Source organism: Cydia fagiglandana, chromosome 15 (assembly GCF_963556715.1).
Source record: "Cydia fagiglandana chromosome 15, ilCydFagi1.1, whole genome shotgun sequence".
NCBI lineage: Eukaryota > Metazoa > Arthropoda > Insecta > Lepidoptera > Tortricidae > Cydia > Cydia fagiglandana.
In genome coordinates, this window is record NC_085946.1 from 18,660,858 (window position 1) to 18,684,636 (window position 23,779).

Genomic DNA, 23,779 nt, shown 5'->3' on the forward strand with positions numbered 1-23,779 from the left:
TTATATATGTCCTAAAAACGTATTAAAAAAATATAAACTTTTTTTAATTGTAAGGATTTAGAACTTTAATAAACATTACAAATAACATGTTTTTGAACATAAGACTAGCTTCATAAATTATTTTCAGAAAATTATAAAAAATAAATTTTATTCATATAATAAATAAATATATAACAAGTATTTGTATTGTATAATTTTAAATAATTTATATTCAGAAATATGCAATTTATGTATTTAATATTTTTGGGTTTTTTCAATGTTAAATCATAGTATCAATATTGTACTCTTATTATCAGTTTAAACCCGCATCTTCTTTTATCTACTGCAAAACTTGGTATTTATATCATATTAGAAAATTGCTGGCTTACCAATGAGCGTAATTTTTATGATATATTACATTTTTATTTGATAATTTGATCAATTACCTAAGTTTGTAATGTTTGTATTTTTGTTGTTTTATAAACTAACTTTAAAAATAGTTGTAATGATTTAAATCCATATATAGTTTGTTTAATAGCTAAACATCTTTATATAATCAGTGTTTTATAAGTTGTAAGATCCCTACTTTTAATGCATGTCATAAGTTACAAAATGTTAGGTATTGGGCCGAATGGGTCGGGTGACTAACAAATGGTATAATTATTAATTGCTGTAATTATGTACATCAATTAATGTAATATCATCAAAAAACATAAGGCCATCTGGATAATGAGCCAGAACCGTAGCCTATGGTCGCTTAAAACTTAATAGATGTTGCTTGTTGAAATACAATGTTTTAATACGACTAACATGCAATTACAAACTCTAAGTTGCACGATTTACATGTATTAGATTATAATAAAACAAAAAAAAATGTTCTAAGTTCTAAGTGACCTAAATTTTGCCTACTTAGTCAACATGTTATATAAAACCTAACCATCCCTCTAGTGTGAAAGAAATAGTTATATCTTTTTCTACATTTATTCTACATTTATAAGGTAGACATTATATTGTGTTAGAAGATATAGAAAACGTTTTTCAAACATACAGCTTAATATCATAGTGAATTATACCAAAATAACTAGAAAAGTTTCTGAGAACCGTCATCACCATACACATGAAATCATCACCGGTCGTCATTTTTTCCCGATGATGATGGGTATGGTGTTGACGATTTGAGAGTTTCTTGTTTTTATTTCTAGAATGGGAATAATAGTAGTTAATGTCTTTGCTACACAATAAATTTCATGTAGTTTTCCATTCATTTCGATAATTATTTCTAATATATCATTCGTAACTTCTTTAAACCAAAGCATAACGGTGATGATGCTCTGTTATGACAAACTACGTTTTACAAATTTGTTCGTCATATTTCTTACGATTCAATGATGTGAATTTATAGTGAAATCATTTTTTGCGTTTTAAACTAAAGTGAAAAATAGGGCAAGGACCTTTAGCGGTATTTTGTTATTTATACACGGAGATAAGCTCACATTGACATAACCATGACGGTGTTGACGAATATTCGTGACAAAATTTTAAATATTTTTAAATGTACTTTCTCGGTGAAGGAATTATTGCATATTTATTCATGTGTTAAACAACAACATGGAAAAGATATAACTAAAAGAAAAATCGCAATCGTACGATAGGTATGCTATAATTTTCACTACAAACATAAAGGTTTAGATTTTTCCGGTAGACGGTGATGATTTTAGACACATGAAACATTTTATATAAAAAAAACTATTAAGTTATTGGAGATGGTAATTGACGGAACATTAATAATTTAATAGTTCTTAAAAACATATAAAAAAGTTGCAACTCACACAACCCACTAGTTTTTTTTATAAAGACCGAACCAAAACTTTTCGCCCGATTTTGAAATCCACCCACGTACGAAATGACTAGTTGTTTGTTACTTATTGGTAATATAGTAGACCTTACTTCGCTTCTGACCGTTACTTTTTATTTATAAATAACAGAAATAATTGTAGATTAGGTAAGAATATTATAAGTATTTATTTCTGTACACAATATTGACCATAAAAACCTAGCATTCCTAAGCAAGATGATAATTGTAAATGATGATGAATGAAAAATGGAAACGCGACAAAAAAGAAATGGTATGACAGGTGCTATCTACGAAATATAACGTGACTGTTTTTATACATTTCTTTTTCTATTAGGTACTCACTTTCTGACAATAATCGTAAGCGATTTGTATTTTATTTAAGTTTCGATTGGCATTTTCCATATTAACCATCATTTTCAAATATGATTGTTAATAGACAAATTTATATGGTTAAAGGGTCTAGCCGCAATCCTATAGTGAAACTGCCCCTGCCCCAAAATTGTTTTTTTGCCAAACCAAGGGGATTCTTGACTTGAAATTTGGTAAAACGGTATCTTATAATAAGACAAATAAACGCGCCTAAGAAAGGTATACATTTCAGCCAGGGGCAGTTTCACTATAGGATTGCGAATTGCGGCTAGATCCTTTAAACAAAGCGCTGCCGCTACGAGTTTCGATTCGTATGTTTTCATAGGGCACTTAATGTCATCTAGGTAACTGTGGCATACTCGTCTGTAAGTACTGTGGCTACAAACAGTCTAGTTGAGACGTTTGAGCAGTATGGACCGAGTGAATTTCACCGTCAATGGGGAACCTCACTCTGGTAAGTTGGAATTAAATTAAGTAGGTAGTACCTACTTACTGCTGTGGCGGACGACCCGAAGTGGGTCTTGGCCTCCGACACCAAAGACCGCCATGCTACTCTGTCCAAAGCCGTTTCTGGCCGATCGACGGTGCCGAGTTTTCCGAGGTCTTTTTGCACTTTAATTTTGTTATTAAAACTAATTAGAGTATTCTGGTGTAGAAATTAGAGATTTGTATAAAAACAAAACATATGTTTTTTTTTTGTTTTTTTTTTATGGTGATGATGATGATGCTCTCCTGACCGATTTCGGCCACAGCGACTGTGTGCTCTGGAGTAGGCAATTTTTTTATGGAACTATCGGAGGGCATAGTTAATATTAATAAACAAATATACAGTAGGTAGGTACTTGTAGTAATTAGTATTCATTATGTCTGAATTTATGTGTGAAAACCCTCAAATACTGGATAAAGGTCCATTTAGGACCACAAGATAACTAACGAACCTAAACGTTACCTAGGTATACAGTATGTGTCTGAACATGGGGTTATTTAATTCCAGGGCTTGATTTTACTCGCTAAACTGAGCTACTTTGACTATGGGACCAATCCTAAAATCGGGGAATTTTTTTTGGCTTTTCCATAGAAAACGTCGACATCTGATCAGCCAAAATGTATGAAAAAGTAAGTTGGTTCCATAATAAAAGTAGCTCCGTTTAGCGAGTAGAATCGAGCCCTGGATTTAAAGCCCCATATGCCAACCAGTACCACCCTGTATAGCGAACTTAAAATGACATAGAGTCAGACCAAGAATAGTCGGCAGCGGATTTGATAGCCCACGCAGTAAAAGTGTTATTTTAAACGTCAAACTTCTATGAAATTATGACGTATAAATGACACTAGCACTGCGTGGGCTATCAAATCCGCTGCAGACTTTTTTGGTCCGATTCTATAATGTAGATTTTGCATACAGACCTACGTTACACACAAACAAACCTGACATTCATGACTGTTTTACAAATTGTATACAACATGGGCTGCACTATTATTCATTTCACATGCATTCTGAGACACGTGACTTGCACATGCACAAGGCTGAAACAGTTTATGAAATGAAGCAGAGATTATCTACATTGTCTTACTTTATACCATTATAGGTTAAACTTACTAAGGGCCACTTGCACCTAGGGTTGCCATACGTCCGGATTTGTCCGGTCATGTCCGGATTTTTGACCCTTTGTTCGGATTGCGGCCGGACTTGGCATGTGTCCGGATTTTTAGGAATGACCTTATTAAAATAAAATGCGCGCCCGGGGAGGGGGCTACGGGATCGGCCGAAGGGAAAGGGAAAAGTAGATCCACGATACAGTACACCGCAGAGAGCAGCGCGCCGCCGCGCGCCGGGGCGTCGTTCTAGCTACCTAGTATGCCAAATCTCTGCTACAAGAAATGTCCGCATTTTTAGGGTGATGTCAGGATTTTTATCAGGACATTTAATTCTTCCATATGGCAACCCTACTTGCACCATCCACTAACCCGGGGTTAACCGGTTAAACCTGGAGTTACCATGGTTACCAGTATAATTTGACACTTATCGCGCCACGATATGACGTCGTAACGTTAGACGATGTCGCGTCGTCTCACGATACGACGTCGTATCGTGGGTATGTGTGCCGGTCCTTAGTCGTGTTAATAAGGTCACCGTGTAGTCTTACTACCATTTCAAATAACTGCATGCTTTGATTGCTATGTATGTAATCTTCTTCTGCCTTAAGGGAAACGGTCGAACAAATAGTTCTGTAGAGCCAGTAACCGCTACCAATTTTAAGTAGGTATGCCGTTGGGCAAAGTTCTGGGACCCCAAAATTGCCGAAAGGTGGCAGCACAGGCGACATTATGCTGAACTAGAGATTACCTATATTAACTATTTATGTATACGGACACCACGGACTATTGAAAGTACATATAATAGCGAGCCTTACAGCCAGTTTACAAAAAAACTCAAACCAAACTGTATTCCCAGTTGGGCGCGAGACATGTTCCGACCTGTCCCTGCTGGAGTACCTGCGCGTACGCTGCGAGCTGCGTGGCACCAAGTACATGTGCCGCGAGGGCGGCTGCGGCGCTTGCGTCGTCTCTGCTGCCAGACCTGGAGAGAAGCAAGGAGCTGTTAACTCTGTAAGTACCTACCTACCATCTGGGCATCAGGGTTGCAGGAATCCATATTATAAAAATATTACCCAACGTTCCGTTAATGCTTTCTTTCCCCCCTATTTTTTGAATTTTTAATTCGGAAGTGTATATCAGACTGAAAACGGGCGTTTTCGGAGGAAAATTTTATTAACACCTGGGTAAACAAAAGTGATACAAAAATAGTTACTGAAACAAAATATTTTTAGACTGAAAGATTGTCATTATTACCTACTTAATTGAACATATGTAACCTCGACAATATTTACCACTAAATGTGTCACTTACCACTAAATATGTCACAATTCACTTATGTATTGTACATGTTGATACGACCTTCTCCTGCTATAATTTCCTTAGTTGTATCTTTATAATTTCCAGATATATCAAAACATTATCCTAAGAAGGAATATGAAGAACCAATTTATCGATCTCTATCCCTCATCGGAAATACTCACTAATCCATCTGCCTCTTTTGCCTCCTATATCTATATAAAAAACAAGAACAAAATTCTTGCCTAAAATTTTCATTTTTACATGCAGTGTCTGGTGGCGGTGACATCATGCCAAGACTGGGAGATCACGACGATAGAGGGCGTCGGCAACCGTCTGAAGGGCTACCATCCCATACAGAAGACCCTCGCCAAGCTCAACGGCACGCAATGCGGCTACTGCTCGCCTGGATGGGTCATGGCCATGTACAGGTAATCAACATCATAAAAAGGGACGCACGCAGATACAGGCCGCGTAGCCAAGATGCCGATCGCTTACGCTCCGTAGCGATCGAAACGCAACTGTCACTGTCGCACTAATATGGAAGAGTGATAGAGAGACATAATGCTTTTCGTTGTCGAAGCGATAGCGATTGTAGTCTTGGCTAGGCCGGCTGCACTCGCCAAGGTGTAAGGAGCATTGAGAGTTAATGGAATCTAAAATGAACTAGGCTATTGAGTGAAAGCGTTGGACTAAATACTTACTGGGCTATGTGATGAAACCGGACGCCTGCCAAATAAAGTGACTCGCCCCCACAAGATGGGCTCCCACAAAAAGCGACGTCTAGAATGGCTTAAGGGCAACAACGGGCGTGAGGGCTGAGGGTAGAGAAGTGGACTTTAAACATATAGCCAACCCGCGACTTTCGGCTAAGATAATTCTGTGCCAGTTGTGCCACCCATCCTCCACTGTTACCCTTTTATCACCATTCGGGTGACAGAACTCACCAGGAGCACTCGGATTCGTGGGGTATGTGGGCTATTATCCTACAGCTCGCCACAAGCTGCCTTGCGAAGGGAGTTTGCGTTAGAAACTAAAGTAAACATTTCATCAGTGAACACATGAAGGTAACTCTATCATCGAAATTATTATTAACATGAATGTTTTTTTTTAATAATTTCTTACTAATTCAGTATTAAATTATGACTCGTTCCCTGTATTGCAGTCTCGTATATCTTAGCTTCAGCTGAGTCAATAACTTGGAATCGCAAAACAGCATAGGTTTACACAGTTTACAAAAACACGTATATTATTCATACAGTTGGATTATATTCCAATTGCTATTTATTCGAATGAAATTTCATTTTCCATCATGGTCTAAACTGACGATCCAATTTTGCAACTGAATTAAAGCATTGATAATATGACTAAAATACGAAAATCTAAATGTAAAGATAATATTTTTTTTACGTGTCATAGAAATTAATTTATTATTATTTAGGTGTCCGTGCCTTCGCTTGAACCACATTATGAGATAACACCCTTGTAACTCAGCCCTAATCAAGCGAATTCATCAACTAGTAGCGCCATCTATCGCGCCATTCAAGTACTAATGTCGCCCGGTTGCCAGCGCTCGGCTGCTTTCTCTTCAGTACGCTTTTGTAACTCAGCCGAGCAACACGTTTACAAAGCAAGTTTAAAAAGATCGAGAAATTTAAATCGAAAAAATATTTTGAAAATCTCCGACTTCGTGACATTCCGCTCGGTGCCCATGGCCCAGCGACGAGACGCAGTGACCTTCCTACAGGCACCGTCATAAAAAGTACACGGGTACTTACGCCTCATGGCCTTGTCCTGTGAGACAACAAGCGTCGTCCCGTGAGACGACATGGCGTCGTCCCGTGAGACGACAAGCATCGTCTCGTGTCTCGTGAGACGACAAGGCGTCGTCCCGTGAGACGACATGGCGTCGTCCCGTGAGACGACATGGCGTCGTCCCGTGAGACGACAAGGCGTCGTCCCGTGAGACGACAAGGCGTCGTCCCGTGAGACGACATGGCGTCGTCCCGTGAGACGACATGGCGTCGTCCCGTGAGACGACAAGGCGTCGTCCCGCAAGATGACATGGCGTCGTCCCGCGAGACGACATGCGTCGTTCCGTGAGACGACATGGCGTCGTCCCGTGATCGTCCTGACAGACGACATGGCAGCGTCTTGCAAGACAACGAGCATCGTCTCGTTAAAAGACCTTGTGACATTCCGCTCAGTGCCCGTGGCCCAGCGATGAGACTAAGTGAGCTCCTATAGCCATCATCATAAACAGAATACCTACGGGTATAAATGGCACATGGCGTCGTCCCGTTGGACGACAAGCGTCGTTGCGTAAGACGACATAGCATAGTCCCGTGAGTTGACATGACATTGTCCTGTGGGACATCAAGCGTCGTCCTGTAAACAATAAGGCGTCATCCTGTGATACGACAGGCATCGCGATGAGTTATGTCATCATGTGAGAAGACATTTCACCATCTTGTGGTCGTCCCGTAAGAGGATATTGCGTCCTATGGGCTATTGGACTACATTGCGTTGTTCCATAAAACTACATTTTGTCGTATCGTGAGACATTAATGCGTCGTCCTATGAGACGATATCGCATCGTCCTCTGAAAAGACATTGAAATTGAAATGACATCAGTCTCATGGTCTACCTACCACTAATACGGTAGCGGACGTCTTATTGGTCGCTTTATCGTTCGATGTCTGCACGGCCGGACTCGCATTTAAGGTCTGCATGGTCATGAACCAATGTGCGACCCAGTCAGTGGGCGTCATCATCATTGTAGCTGACCAAATGGTGTGTCACCTTTTAGAACGACGAGCAGCAGAATTTCTATTGGCGGGTTTGGCGCGAAATTGATAACGAAATGTAGTTACAGTAATTGTTTCAACCTGCCGGGGAAAAAGGCAGGTTTCCGTCTTGGTCGTGTACAAATGTTGGTCTTGGTCGATAACTGCCATCTCAATTGCCGTGAGATACCAAACAAACCAAAAATATACATTCTGAGGATCCTAAACTGAATGAATAACTGGCCATGGAAAATAGCAGTTAAGAAACTGTGAAAAGGGAAGAGTACAAAGTGAAAAACCGTGTGTTATACTTTGCCCAACTAGATCCTATACCAAAAGGAGAGAGGGGGAGGGAAGAAAAATTGACGTTAGCTTTAAAGAAGGAAAGAAGACTAAAGCTCTCGCTTCTAAATAGGAATACCAATACACGTATAATGCCAATTCATTAACGGCTCTGTCATAGGCTTACAAAGGATATCTCTTTATTGCGGCTCTAAACCTGAAAATAAATAAAGAGTTAATGATATATATGACTGTATAATCGTCGCACTAAATCCCTCTCTTAAATGATGAATGACTATGCGACTTAATAGTGTCTTTGGGAATACTGAAGCATCTCTAAATATTGACAATTAGCTAAAAAATTGCGACCTGTCACAGATAAATCTTTTACTTAGGTTAAATCGTCTACTATGTAGCTGTGAAACTGAGACCACTGAACTAAGAGTAATACCTAGAAAACACAGGGGCAGGATCGCATTCCGTCCATGAGACCGAACTGACAAAGGCATTTTTAATGCTGTAAGCAACAAGCTCCACTTCGGAAGAGTATCTAAGCAGCGGTTTGTCAATCAACCTGCGCCGTCGGTATAACAATCATGCATCATAAAACGTTGACCGTAAACGTTACATAGTTCAATTTCAAAGGAAATGAACTCCTACTGGTGATATAACTATCGGAAACAGACGGCATTTGTAGGAGGTGCTTTTACATAATGTCTAAAAGGACCTTATATAGTACAATATTAATTTAGTACAGCAATCCGCATAGTTACCCATGATTTTTAAATAGGACGTGAAACATCGGCTTCTATAGTGGTAAATGTTATGCCTATGTAGACGATGAAGCACCCCTTCAAATTATGTAAATAAATAAAGAATTAATGAAAAGATTTTTCGGTAGTTTAGTTAGAGTGGAGTTACTGATTCTGTTTCGAAAAATCGCGTATTGAATTAGAGGTGAAGCCGACTAAGGGACTAAACTGTCGAATCAACAGCCACGGTCCACGGCTTTACCTACATCTAAACGATGATTGTTTAATTTTTCCAAATAGATAACTTAAAATGAAGTCACTTCAGAAACTTTGAAACCAAGTGGACTGCGGAGCAAGCCAATATACATACAAATGTACAACGTACGTAAACGTACATACTATCCGTAATATGTAGAAAATATTTGCAGGCAGTCACCGATAGCAGATACCGGATTCTGAAAGAACACGGACCAGAAATATCCTTCTTTCGATTTCCAGATGAGAGGCTTCCTTGGCAGATAAGGAAGTACTCACATGATTTTATAAAGAATAACAACATACGGTGGTTCAGGCAAAATGCAAGATCTAAGCGAAATGTGATCCTGGTAGTGAATCAAGACTACAAATATGTTCGCCGGTTAAATAGAGCCTGCAATTTACTCTGAAAATCAACACTAGTTCTGCCGACATTGCAGCATTGCCAGATCTAAGTACTACAAGCTTAGCTGAAAGGTAGTAGTCCAGGGTTTACAGCATACTGTTGTAACAAGTCTCGTAGGGCATGTAATTGGAAACATCATCGTCAATGCAATCAATTAGAGTTCCAGGTGTAGTACCCTACAAAATCATCGTGTCTTGGTTAAAGGGCAGATGTGCTGCTAATAGAATTACAGCATTAGTTGTGAAGACAACTACAATTCATATATTTATATATTCATGATAATATGCTTACATCATTGCATATGAGATATCTGTAGACATATATCAGTGTTACGTCAGGCGTAGCTCACTCCGCGATTTTGTCGCGTCGCTCCAAGTAAATGCGGCCCACACCAATTTTGGTGTCTAGCACTAGTAGCTGCCGCGCACCGCTATGTAACGGACACCTGCTCGCGTTTGCGCCACCTTGCGGTCATAATCTGTCGTAATAGACGCGTTTTGTTAGAGAGTGAACCTTCTGTACCTACAGTACATACTATTATTTATTCTATGATTACGTCAAGGTAGTGACATAAATATAATATGTCGCAGAGAGGCCAAGATCATCAAATAATTGTTTATTTGTGGGCATCATGATGCCTAATTAACCCTAGGGTTCCCTCACGACAATAAAAACAGTCTAAAATCAATTGATACACAACTTAATTGAACGAAAGCCAATAAATATCATACAACGTCCTTGTATTGCTAAATTTCTAACCAAAGTACCTACAAATTATTAATAATAATAATTCAGCCTATATACGTCCCACTACGGGGCACAGGCCTCTTCTCACTCGCGAGAGGGCTTGGGCTAGGGTCCCCATGCTGGCCTAATGCGGATTGGGGCTTCAAAGTACAAATTAAGTAATCAAATTAATATTTGGTAATTAATGCGTCTACACATGTTAAGGTTTGACAGGAATTGTGCCACAGCATCGCCCGCGCGCGCCGTTGCTGGCGCAGCACTTGAGATTAGATGATATCATGAGACACCCGTGGCTTGTGCAACTACAATGCTATAATGCCAAGAACTTATTGGTTCTCACCATATACAAATAATAATAATGTTTTAATTTTTCTGGGTGTGACGAAAGTTTCGCAATTGGTTTGAAAAGGTTGTACTCTTTTCTTAGTCAAAGAGTCTTCCACCATCAGTCAAGAGGTTTTTACACTCTTATAGAAGATTGTATGTATACGAAAGCATTAAAAACTCACAAATCGTGCTAAGTCTAACAATAAAGCATCGTACAATCCATTACCAGCGCGCGAACCATAAAATCTTCAGTTTGGGAATCAGCTTACCACCAGAAAGAGTGAACATTAAACAACCTACAATTACAAGCCTTTGTTATAATTAGCCTAAAAATTATAGGTGAAGGCATTGGAATTATTCAAAGATTAAAAAATCTTCTAAAATATCCTACATGGTAGACGGATCTTCAGTCTACGCACAATATCATGGAGAGATGTCATCCACAACAACTGGAGTTGTCAGCATCACTTTAGATTCATAATCATCGCCTTCATACGATTGTCACCTGCGTGTCAGTGATTTTGTTCATTCGTTAAATACATTCGCTTGCATGACTGACAAGCATATAATATAAAAGCTTGGTTGACCCGGCACCAGCTTAATTGACATGTTTCCAGTTATCTGTGATTCATAATTGACACTTGAAATAGGTAGGAGAACTAGGAGGCCTACCTTTTCATAAAAGAATTAATATCTATTCATGAATTACTATTAATATGGTTGTTTTTAAAGCAACCCTCGCCTAAAACTAATCAGTAAGGTAGGATGTATTATCGGCTCAGTTGAAACTATCTACTGCTGAGAGTTGTTACTAGTTAGCAACGCATGCATCAAGTCATGAAGTGTTGTATTTTCTTCTTCACTTTCTGACGCTACTTTCAGGCAGAGGAGTACTCGATTCGAAATAAATCTCAATGGCTTCCACAAATAAGTACATCATGTTTATAATTTTTTTTTTTTACACGTTTGTTTAAGGAATATGTTGTCCTTATGTAATGATAGCCCATTAACAAATAAACCTGGTATACCTAGTCAATAACTATTTATATCTAAATAATGACAATGTCGTATTCTAGTGGGTACCTATACTTACAAACATTTGGTTATTTGTCCACATAGACCTATATAACATTACATCTGGCCTATCATATGATGCAACTTACCAATTTACATTAAATTGTTGGAAAATACGATAAATCAGAGAGAACCCAAGCTTTTCCAATTAGTTACAAATTTTTAAACAGTGGATGGGCCGACAGTGCTATTTTTGTGGTAAGCAGTAGATAAGTAGTAGTAATATCATTACATCATACAACAAAACCTTTTTATCACCTAGTGGGCTATTGTAAGGAAAGCATCAGAGGTAGTTTGGACGGGTTTAGTGTAAAACTCACTCGATGTGGTTCACGTTACATGCATCAGAGCTACTACTTCAGATAGTGGTTACACTTAAAAATTGTACGACCTACAAGTACCTTCTTATGTCTTTAATTATGATTTTAGGGACAACTTTTCAACTAATAATTACACAGTTGTTTTATATAAAAAGTTAAGTAATTTTATAGTAGCAACGGATAACTTATGTTGCCAGTCAGTGCTAACAATTGTCTCATCTATCGGTAATTCCAAATAAGGAAAATCTAGTTAAGGTTTCACGCAAACAATATCTAATAATAATATTTAGTATATAATATTTAGTATATCTATATGGAATAAATTTCAAGCCCACGTTCTTATTATGTGATTTTTGCATAGATATAAATATTATCAGTCACAGTACGCCCGGACCAGCGCCGGCAGAGGTTTAAACACGTCTCATAATGTGGTTCAAGCGAAGGCACGGACACCTAAATAGAACCGTTTTTCCCCCGAAGGGTAAAAAACGGATATTTAGGTTCCTGCCGAAGCTTGAACCACACCTAAGGGCCTTGCCGGCTTATGTGGTACTGAAGAGAAAGCAGCCGAGCGCTGGCAACCGGGCGACATTAGTACTTGAATGGCGCGATAGATGGCGCTACTAGTTGATGAATTCGCTTGATTAGGGCTGAGTTACAAGGGTGTTATCTCATAATGTGGTTCAAGCTTCGGCAGGAACCTAAATATCCGTTTTTTACCCTTCGGGGGAAAAACGGTTCTATTTAACTTAATGTACTTACATATGTTTGCAATAAAAATCCGCAACGCAGGCTTCGTCCCGTGGCTACAAATGCAAATCAGCAACATGCCTCGTCCCAAACATACCAAGGATGATATCCGCAACAGGCTTCGTCATTATAAAATCTAAGTTAAACAATATTTAACCGTCACGAATCGTACCTGGCTCAAATGTCCCCATTACGCTGGCAGCGTTACCGCGCTGAATGGCCAATGAGATCTGTTGGACCAGGTACGACCCGGACCGATTGTCGCACCCCCTGTCCCTCAGCCGCCGACCCAAATCCCTCACAAAGTCCCTAGCCTCCACAGCCCAAGGTCCTGCAGTCTCGACTGCAACTGGGACAAAGTCGTACATTGGTTCCAGGGCAGAGTATTTGGCATGTTTCATTTTGGCGGCATACTCCGCGGCTGTCCCAGCAGCAAGATAATATAATCATTATTTTGTTACATTTACATTTCCGTATAATCATATAAAATCAAACAGTTTATTATATAAATTGTAACATTTAAACAGTAGGTATGTTGCCAATAAATGTTTACTGTCAAGGAACACTGAACTGATGGGATCTATGTATATGGGAAAATTTCAATATTACAAAATTTAACTTTCTTTGTTGTTCTGTAGGTACTTGTTGTGTATGTTAATAGTTTGACGTGTAAAATTTGAATTAATTAATTAAGATTCTTTTGATAAATTTAAAATATATGCAAAAATATTACAAAATATGTTTAATAATCGAAAACATAACTCTCAAGTCAGGTAAAAGAACGAGCTGCAGTCTTGTAAATATTGATGTAAGGACATTTTATTCATAACCATTTTCTCATTTTATTGTTCAGCCTCCTGAAAAGTAATAAGGATATTACCATGTTGGAGATAGAAAAGTCTTTCGGAAGCAACATTTGCCGATGCACCGGTTACCGGCCTATTCTGGAGGCCTTCAAGGAATTTGCAAGTGACGCACCAAAGCCAGATAACACTATGCTAGACATAGAGGACCTCAATATTTGCAAAATAAGTGGAGAGACTTGCCGCAAAAGCAGTTGCAGTGAAAGCGAATGGTGCTTAGTAGAAGCCTACGATGCTAAAGAACACCAAAAAATTGAAATAGATCTAAAAGATGGAAGGTATTTTTCTAAAGTATATCATATTGATGATATTTTTGAAGTATTAAAGCAGAAAGGAGATGATGATTACATGCTAGTAGCAGGAAACACAGCCAAAGGTATCGTTTAAGATGCTTATGATAGGTATGATGTTAGTAAAAAATACAAATATATATTTCAATAATGAATGTTTTTAGGAGCTTTCCCTATTCTGAAATATCCCCGTGTTCTCATCGACATATGCTGCGTCGATGAACTGAAAGGATACCATCTTGACCAGAACTTGGTCCTCGGTGCAGGTTGTACACTTAATGAGACCATTGAAATATTCAAAAAACTCGCCGCCACTGAAGATAATTTCTGGTATCTTCAGAAGTTACAAGAACATTTGCAGTTGGTAGCTCATATTCCTGTCAGAAATGTAAGTGTCCAACTTATAATCATTTGGATTTTAATTATAACAATATCAGTACTATCTGAAATATGTTTTTAGGTGGGATCGGTAGCTGGAAACCTGATGATCAAACACAAGCACAATGAGTTCCAGTCAGATGTATTTCTTCTACTTGAGACCGTTGGTGCATACATGACTATTTGTAAGTTGTCGACGAAATTTTAAATCGAAGATGCCTAGTCAACAACATCTTTGATATCTTTAATTTTAGGTTTTGTTTATATTTCAGTGGAATCAAATAAACAAGAGAAAAAAGTAACCATAAGAGAGTTCCTCAAAGTGGATATGCGGAGTAAGGTCATTTTAAACATTTTACTTCGTCCTTTGGGTCATGACTACCAATTTGAATCATTCAAGGTAACTATAACTAACACTAGAATAAGTCTTTAAGAAAGACATTATAACTTTAAAAAAAATGTACCTACTTGTATAAAAAGATAAGATAAAAGATAAAAAAGATAAAAAATAGTTTATTCAAGTAGGCATATTACAATGCGCTTATGAACGTCAAATAAACCTTTACCGGCTCCAACCGTACACCTCTGCCCCGAGAAGATTTAAATCCCCCCTCAATTGGAGGAGGGTATCCCAATATGGGACCGGCAACAAACTCGGCGGGACACATCTTTTCAAAACATTATTACATCTTATAATTAACATGCATTACGAGTAATTAATACAATTTAAATTACTATAGAATTCATGCAATTATACTCAGTGAGTACATAACTTTATAGAATTTGATATAAAAAATAAACATATATGCACATGAAATCACAAATACGTAGCTCTTTCAGAAAACAAATCAAATCTTACAAAAGGAAAAGAAAATAAAATCAATAAAAGAAATGAGAATACATATTATATGAATCTAACTGATTGTTATGAGATGCTTTCATACAATTTGATGTGCTTTCTTACCTGAGCTGAGTCACCTTTAACTCTACACATAATACAATGTTTTTATTTGCTACTTGTCGGTATTGCTACTTGTATTTGTAAATTATAAATATAAATTACCCAATGGTAACCAGACTGCATGGTTATTGTGTGACTATAATATTGCTATAGTTTTTTGCCTGTTTAGCCTAGACGGCTTAAATAAAGAGTGACTAATATTATAGGTAGGTAGTAACTTTTTTAAATTTTATTTGAAAATGTTTCGTCCAACCTACATATTTAACTACTTACTTTTACAACGGTTTAGGTAATGCCACGTGCTCAATCTGCACACGCCATCGTCAACGCCGCTTTCCTATACAGACTAGATTCCTCCGGTGCAGTAAAGGAAGCACGAATCGTGTTCGGAGCCATAAACCCAAACTTCGTGCACGCTTTCAAGACAGAGACGTTCTTAAGAGGAAAGAAACTGTTTACGAACAAAACTTTGCAAGACGCTATCGAGGTTTTGAAGAAGGAGTTGGTGGTGGAAGAGAACCCTCCGGAACCGTCGGCGAAGTATAGAAAGAAACTTGCTATCAATTTGTTTTATAAAGTAAGCGTTTCCCACTAATAGTTTTTATTCATCGAGATTACTTTGAGGTGAAATTTGGATTTCAAATCAAACTGCTTCCAAATTAGTTTAAAGCTCATCCCATTGAAAGAGGTAATCGGAACTACGGAACAATCGATCTTTGATTATTATTATAGCAAGGAGGAAGGAGGATTATGGAAAGGGGAGTATTGAGATAGCAAAATACCTAAATTAAGCAATCCTAAATCTTAACTTATTTCTTTTACAGGGTCTTCTTGCTCTTTGTCCCGAAGACGCTGTTGATTCTAAATTTGCGTCCGGTGGAATCGTTCTGAGTCGCAAGCGTCCAGTCTCGAAAGCAAAACAGGATTATAAAACCAATCCTCTGATCTACCCGCTTAACAAGCCTGTGGAAAAAGTGGAAGCGTTGGTGAGTTCATTAATAGTAACAAATGCAACAATACACCTGTTATCTACGATCAGGAAGTAAACCGTACCTTCCTTTAATCCCGCATATTTTGAAACGATCAACAAGAAAGGAATATAATTTAGTAAAAACCCCTGCCTCTGTTAAAATCGTCGTGATGTAATGTAAAGTATAAAATTATTAAGATCATGAATTGTGTGTAGATCCAATGCGCAGGCGAGGCCCCATACTCCGAGGACCTGCCGAGCTGTCCACACGAGGTGTTCGGCGCCTTTGTGCTCGCGACCGTGCCGAAAGGAGACATAGACAACATTGATTCTAGTGAGGCCCTCGTAAGTACATATACTTATTAAACATAACTTGAACATAACCTACACTTCGACGATCTTTTATGCACAGTAGCAACACTATTAGCTTAGCACCTCTTCATACTATGTATATTCAGGTGTGAAACTGGACTCTGAAACTAGAAAGATCGCGATAAATTTATGAGTGCTGTCAGAATTGTTAATTTATTAACATTGTATTTGATTTGTATTACAGAAACACCCAGGTGTAATTGCTTTTTACTCTGCTGATGACATCCCTGGAGTAAACGGTTTCACACCCGGCCTGTTCCCAAAAATCGACTACCTGTATCTATCAAAAGAAGAGCTTTTCTGCTCCGGATCCGTTAAGTACAACGGTCACGTCATCGGAGTCGTTGTCGCTGAGACTAGATCTATCGCAGAATACGCTGCCAAATTAGTGCACGTTACATATAAAAATGTGACTAAACCTGTTTTGGATGTAAGGGAAGCTATGAAGTTTCCTGATAGAAAGAAAAAAGCTGGCGAGCACGACGGAACGAGTGCAGGCGGAAATCTGTTCAAACTTATTAAAGGACAGCAAGCAATTTTTGCGCAGCAGCACTTTTGTATGGAGACGTTGGTCAGCGTGGCCAAACCGACGGAAGAAGGTCTGGAGGTGCACTGTACTACGCAGCATATGGATCTGGTGCAGATGATGATATCTCGAGCTCTTAAAATGCCGGAGAATAAGTATGTTTTAAGTTTAAAACCGAAATCGCCCCGTTGGCTTGCTATATTTTATGATTTTACGACAGAAGCTTAATTAGTTAAATGTAAATTCCAGGATAGACGTAATCGTCCGCCGGCTGGGAGGAGCGTACGGTATGAAGATCTCCCGTAGCGCCCAGGTGGCGGTGGCGAGCGCGCTGGTGGCGCACAAGCTGAACCGGCCCTGCCGCATCATACTGCCGTTCACTACCCTCGCCAAGGCTGTGGGCAAGCGCCTGCCTTGCTACTCTGAGTATGAGGTAACCTGATTTATATTAGACGTTTTTGGATTTCGATTTCCGCGGTAGGTCCTTAGGTTTCCATGAGCCATGGCAAATAGCTGAGAAAGCATGGGGAAGACGACGATGTTCGTTGCTCGGTCAAATAGATACATATAACATTAATCAAAATTCTTTATACTTAACAATATTCTTGACACATGACTAATTTCTCATAAATACAACTTTATAGGCATCAATCTGCATGTACGTCTCTCTTCTTCTTCTTCACTTAATATTTGTGCTTGTGATTGTGATGACAATTTGCTTCTCTATCAATTGTTATTCTAATAACCCAATGTAATCTTCAAGTTGTAACACTTGTAACAGGTATTCTAGCACATTCCATTTGGCATTTACAATGTAATGTAATGTAATGTTTGTAACATAAAAATATCACTCTATTTAAAATGAAAATTCCATTAATTTTTCTGCTTTTAGATCGCTGTCGATCTCTTTGGCAAGATCCAACTATGCAAAGAATTCCTATACATGGACAATGGGCATGTCGTCGATGAGCCACTCTTCCTACCCGTGTTAGACGTGTACAACAACTGTTACGACAAGCTGCGCTGGATCTTCCTCGTGTTCAGCGTCACCACCGACACGGCTTGCAACACTTGGTGCCGATCACCAGGTCTGTCACAAAATCATAACCTAATTTATACCTAATAACCGAACCGAATATGACAGAAGGACAGTTGACAATAGACAGTCAAAGGACTCCATGACCCAGACAGCTAAACAGACTGTTTACTTACTAACCTACATATTTGGGTAATGGAATAAAGAAGCTAAATTATACTGCAAAATTTACATTGCTCTTACTCTTCTTACAGGGACTTTGGAAGCTATTGCTGCTGTCGAATTCATCTTAGAACGAGTAGCGTATGAGATGTCACTTGATCCGCTGGCAGTAAGACTAGTGAACCTTAATCTTACCGACATCGAGCTCGTTGAGATGGTAGAGAAAGTAAAACACGACGCAGACTACGCGAAGAGACGAGCTGCCGTCGACAAGTTTAATAAAGAGAACAGGTGGAAGAAGAAAGGCTTGAGATGGTCACTACTTAAGTGGGCGCCCTTTTATGGCCAATATTTTGACGTGACCATGTCAGTTTATAACGACGATGGCACTGTCTCTATAACCCACGGCGGAATCGAGATGGGACAAGGTCTTAACACTAAAGCTGTTCAAATCGCTTCACATTTCCTTGGAATTCCGATGGAGAAGATTCAAATTAAGGCTAATCATACCCATATGACTCCAAACAGCCTTGTTAGTGGGGGAAGTTTGACTTCGATTAATGTTGGTATAGGAGTTCAAAGATGCTGTGAGATATTACTAGCACGTTTGGCTCCGCTTAAAGTTGGTCTGTTGAACCCCACTTGGGAGCTGCTGGTTAAGTTGGCGTACAAGGCCAGTATAGATCTACAAGCCCACGCGTTTGTGTCGCTTTTAGATACGCAGAAGTATGAGGTGCATGGAGTGACACTGGCTGAAGTGGAAGTGGACATTCTGACAGGAGAGTGGGAGCTTTTGAGGGTTGATCTTTTGGAAGATGCGGGCATGAGCATCAGTCCAAGTGTCGACGTTGGCCAAGTAAGGATTTTTATCAAAATAAAGAAATATTCCAAATTCAAGACATCATTCATTTTTGGTTGAAATGTAAAGCATATGTTTCGGTATAGTTTTCATCTGTGTCAAAATCAAACTTTGAGAAGATTACATACTTAGTTAGGATCGTTGGAGAAAGATCCTGGAAAAATATCACAAGAAATAAGAGAAGTTATGTTGGTAACGGATAATTTTGATGCTCATGTGAAAAACATGATAAATTGTCGTAAATTTCCATTGGCCCTTAAGAAATCCAAATTGTGTTCGATTTTAACTTGAAAGAATACGATTGACCCACCTAACCACTTTTTAAACAATATCATCCTAAATTGCCGATCGATCCTTAATGCCTGGAATTTTGCCAGGTCGAAGGTGCTTTCATCATGGGCCTGGGGTACTGGACGACGGAGCACATGGTGTATGACGAGAACACAGGCGAGGTGCTCACGGACCGCCCCTGGAACTACCACGTGCCGCAGGCCAGGGACATCCCGCAGGACTTCCGGGTGTATTTCAAGGACAAATCTTACTCAGAAGTTCGGACGCTCGGTGCTAAGTGTAAGTTTAAATTTTTGGAATCGTGGAAGGGTAAGTATTATATAATGCTATGGCTATAACACATACTGTATATAATTTCAGTTTGAGATGGTGTTTGGTATGTATTTGCAGTTACAAAGAAGAAATATCACAACAGATCTTGTGAGATTTCCCTGACAATTTTGGTTACTGATACAAATATATAATGAATGAATGAATGAATGAAATGTATTTATTTGTCAGAATATGGTACATTGATGTGATCTTAAATTAGAATGAATGCAAGTTCCATCATATTCTACCGTGAAGTTCTGATAATGATAATGATATTCTTTAAGGTTTGCGTGGATCTGGACTGTAGGTAGCATTATAAACATAGTGGCCTATCCATCATTCGTAAAACAGAAGAGAATAATATAAGAATCGTTTTTCAGTAGAAATCACCGGTCGGCTAAGCCACAATATCGGTCACACTGAGTGGAGCAAGGTCAAAAATGTATCTGGACATAAATTCTTGGCAGCTTCTATTAAAGGCCTTCGCATCTCTGGCGTGCCTTAGGACAATAACATTGAGAGTTGAATATTTTTGAATATTATAGGGCATTCTTACACAGATTGACTAAGTCCCACAGTAAGCTCAAGAAGGCTTGTGTTGTGGGTACTCAGACAGCGATATATATAATATACAAATACTTAAATACATAGAAAACACCCATGACTCAGGAACAAATATCTGTATCATCATACAAATAATTGCCCTTACTGGGATTCGAACCCAGGACCATCGGCTTCGCTGGCAGGATCACGACCCACTAGGCCAGACCGGTCGTCGAGTTGATACATATTGTTCTTTCAGCGATCGGCGAGCCCCCGATCTGCATGTCTGTGGTGGTGCCGCTGGCGCTACGCGAAGCCATCGCCTCTGCCCGACGTGACGCTGGGAAAGCGCTCAACAAGTGGTTCCAGATAGGTAATACCATCACCTGGATATTTTTATCTGACAAGTACTAAGCTTCATTGCTAAGATATGGTCCTAGTGATCCAAAAGACTCGAGCCTTTGGGGCCCTTTTTTAGGGCTCGCCTCTCATCTCTTGACGCCTAAAGGCCAAAAGCCTAATTAGCTCTTTAGCCCCCGAGCCTAGTTCTTTTTAAGAGCCTAGACTCTTGGGGCTAATAACCTTATATGGTCCACGATCGACAGTTAAGTGTTGCTGTTACTACAGATAAGCTGAAGATATGTCTGTCCTTACTTTAACTTTTTTTCTGTCTGCCTATTTTATTTATAAAAGCTAGCGTGTGTATTACGGTCTGTGTTATCACATTTTTTTTTCTTCTAGATGGCCCGTACACCAGAGAAGCTATACACATGCACACGGAAACAGACTGTTCCGATTTTAAGTTTAAGAAGAAAGTCAACCCTTTCCCATTTTAACTGTGTGAATTTAGGATGTATACCCATTTACATGATTGATATTTTTCAGTGACCTCTATTATTGTATGAAAATAAGGGTGACAGCTCACAATCTGTTGTGTTGTTTTAAATTACCTGCGCACCTTCAATAAAATGTATAAAGGCTATCCGATATAAGAAAGCCTATTTATATTTACAGTTTACTTAGTACATAAAAATCCACTAAAATATGCTTTTACTTCCTAGGAACATTCGTTTACTTCGTTCCGTTCGTTCGTTTCGTTTTACTTATTTCCTATCATATGTAGAACCTCGACAGCGGTATTGGATTCAGATGAAACTCTTTGTTGTCAGATAAAACATAATAATTTACGAGTAGGGCATGCAGTACCGGTCCCGGTACCAAGAATTTTATTTCCCGGTTCTGGGCATGGCCGGAACCGGGATTCCCGGTTCTTCCCGGTTCTCAAGGCATCTTTTGATTCCTTTTCAGAAATTGTTTCTGTTAGCGTACAATCTTTATGAATGACTTATTTTCATATAAATAATTGCATAAGAATTAATAAATGACTTATTTTATTATAAACAAGCACTTAATTGGCGTTCCAACCTATTTTACGAAATTAACCGGCACACATTGGCTCCGCCTGGGCCGAGCCACACGGCCGTAGCGTACCTAGTCGATGCACTCAGCACTATATGACGGCACGGCCTGCCTTCACGAATGCCTACTTTACTAGGTTAATTTATCGGGTTATTTGGGTTCCCTGTTTCATAGCACCATTATTAAATGTTATATAATGTCCCGAGCTAAAGTACTAATACATTACTACTATTGAAATGGGAATAAATAGTCATATGATGAGAACCGGGAAGTACCGGTACCGGGTCTTCAGTACCGGTTCTTTTGATACCATAAAATTCCCGGGAATTCCCGGGAATATGAGAACCGGGAATTCCCGGGAGCATGCCCTATTTACGAGCGGACATAACGGCGGCAGTTTATGTGACATAATAAATTGAATAATAAAAAAAATACCGATTTTATGTAACACTGGCCAACCCTTGAGGCAAAGTAGATATAACAAACAGTAATCCACCCTTCTTATCACCGGTTGGAGGTATTTATACTACTCGTATCCCTTATGTTTACCACAAACGTAGTGTATAAAAAAACCTGTAAAAATCTTAAAAAGGTGAAGAAGAGCTTGGGTTTCCTACTAGTACGGACGAGTCTTGACATAAATTTGATTTCGAAGGCGAATGACCGGAGATACACTACTGTTTTGTTCCGTGTACTATGTTCGAACTATCGGAATGTATCGTAAAAAAATATTTTGCCGAAATAAAATTAGGTTATTCCTGATTGAAGAATAGTAGGGTTTATAGCAAGACTGGAATGCCGAAGGTATGGCGTTCGGGCAAGAAGCATAATAAAACCTTCTACTCGTATTGTATTCCGTTTTATTGTATCGGACAGAGCTTTTACGGGAAATATTTATTTATAGGTCCTACTTTATGGGATAAATTGTGGAATAAATTTCATAAAAAAATTGTCTTACATGTTGTTGTCGAGAAAAGTGGCGCGGTCTTGTGTCGGAGGCCAAGTCTCATTTTGGGTCGCTGAGCCAACGGAGGAAGTGTTGTTTAAAAATAATAATAATTCAGCCTATTATACGTCACACTGCTGCATTATGTCCTATCCTAAGCAAGTAAGCAGTAGGTAGTTGCACATCCTATATTATTAATAGGAAACAATTCTAATTATTTTTTACTATATATATTTGTCGGAGAATGGCTGAAATGTGCCATCTGTCGCCTTAAAGAGGCGTTTTATCATGCAAACCTTGACAAATAGAGCAAACTAGGGTGTTACGTGTTACGTACACCTGAGTGGCGTTCGACGCAGTTCCGCTAAGACGTCATAGAGTGCGCTGTTAAAACAATTGAAGCCGAGAACAATTGAAGTTATGCTGTCAATGAATCTTCAGAAGAAGCACGATGAGAACGAACGGGAGAAGATGACGTCTGTGGCGGCTCCTGGGTCAAATCCACTGGTTTGCTTAAGATAAGAAACGTATCGCGTGCTGTGATTTGTAATGAGTCTTGTGCAGTAAAGTTTGTGAGTTGGACATCGTATTTCATTGAAGGCCCTCGTCATCCACGATTGAAGGTTCTAATGTGCTGCCGATAGTATGATACGCCCACAATTCCCGACATATTACTTAAATTAAATTATCAAGGGCTCGGAGCTTCCAGCCCTGGGCAGGGGAGGCAGGGGACCATTTGGGCAGTCGGTAGGCTCGGGCACCCCCTTGTAAATCAGGGTGATTTGGAAAACGGATTCCTATTAGTTCTGATTATTAAAATTAATTTGTTTCAAAATAGTGTTAGGTATCCGACTTCCCCCTGCGGGAATACTCATGGAAGCTGGTTTGAGTATAAAGTAAATATTTACTAATAATATTTACAAGTTAGAAGTTAGAACTGACAAGGCCGCGGGGAATTAACTGACCCTGAATAAATGGCAACATTAATTATGAAACCTGGTACTCCAGAGGGCGTAGGCCCTAACATCAAAATCGAAAATCATTATTTGCCTCT

At 39.0% G+C, this 23,779-nt stretch overlaps 1 protein-coding gene across 1 annotated transcript; it reads left to right on the plus strand.

Moving 5' to 3' along the window:
- Positions 1 to 2,580: 2,580 nt before the first annotated feature.
- Positions 2,581 to 21,420, plus strand: LOC134671468 (uncharacterized). The gene is made up of 17 exons (XM_063529331.1): positions 2,581 to 2,657; positions 4,659 to 4,813; positions 5,369 to 5,529; positions 13,651 to 14,036; positions 14,115 to 14,338; positions 14,411 to 14,513; positions 14,601 to 14,728; positions 15,579 to 15,866; positions 16,114 to 16,275; positions 16,476 to 16,604; positions 16,816 to 17,312; positions 17,407 to 17,590; positions 18,050 to 18,245; positions 18,448 to 19,211; positions 19,592 to 19,784; positions 20,620 to 20,733; positions 21,102 to 21,420. The coding sequence occupies exons 1-17, from the start codon at positions 2,615 to 2,617 to the stop codon at positions 21,194 to 21,196; spliced, it is 3,822 nt and encodes a 1,273-aa protein (XP_063385401.1). The 5' UTR covers positions 2,581 to 2,614; the 3' UTR covers positions 21,197 to 21,420.
- The last annotated feature ends 2,359 nt before the right edge of the window (positions 21,421 to 23,779 follow it).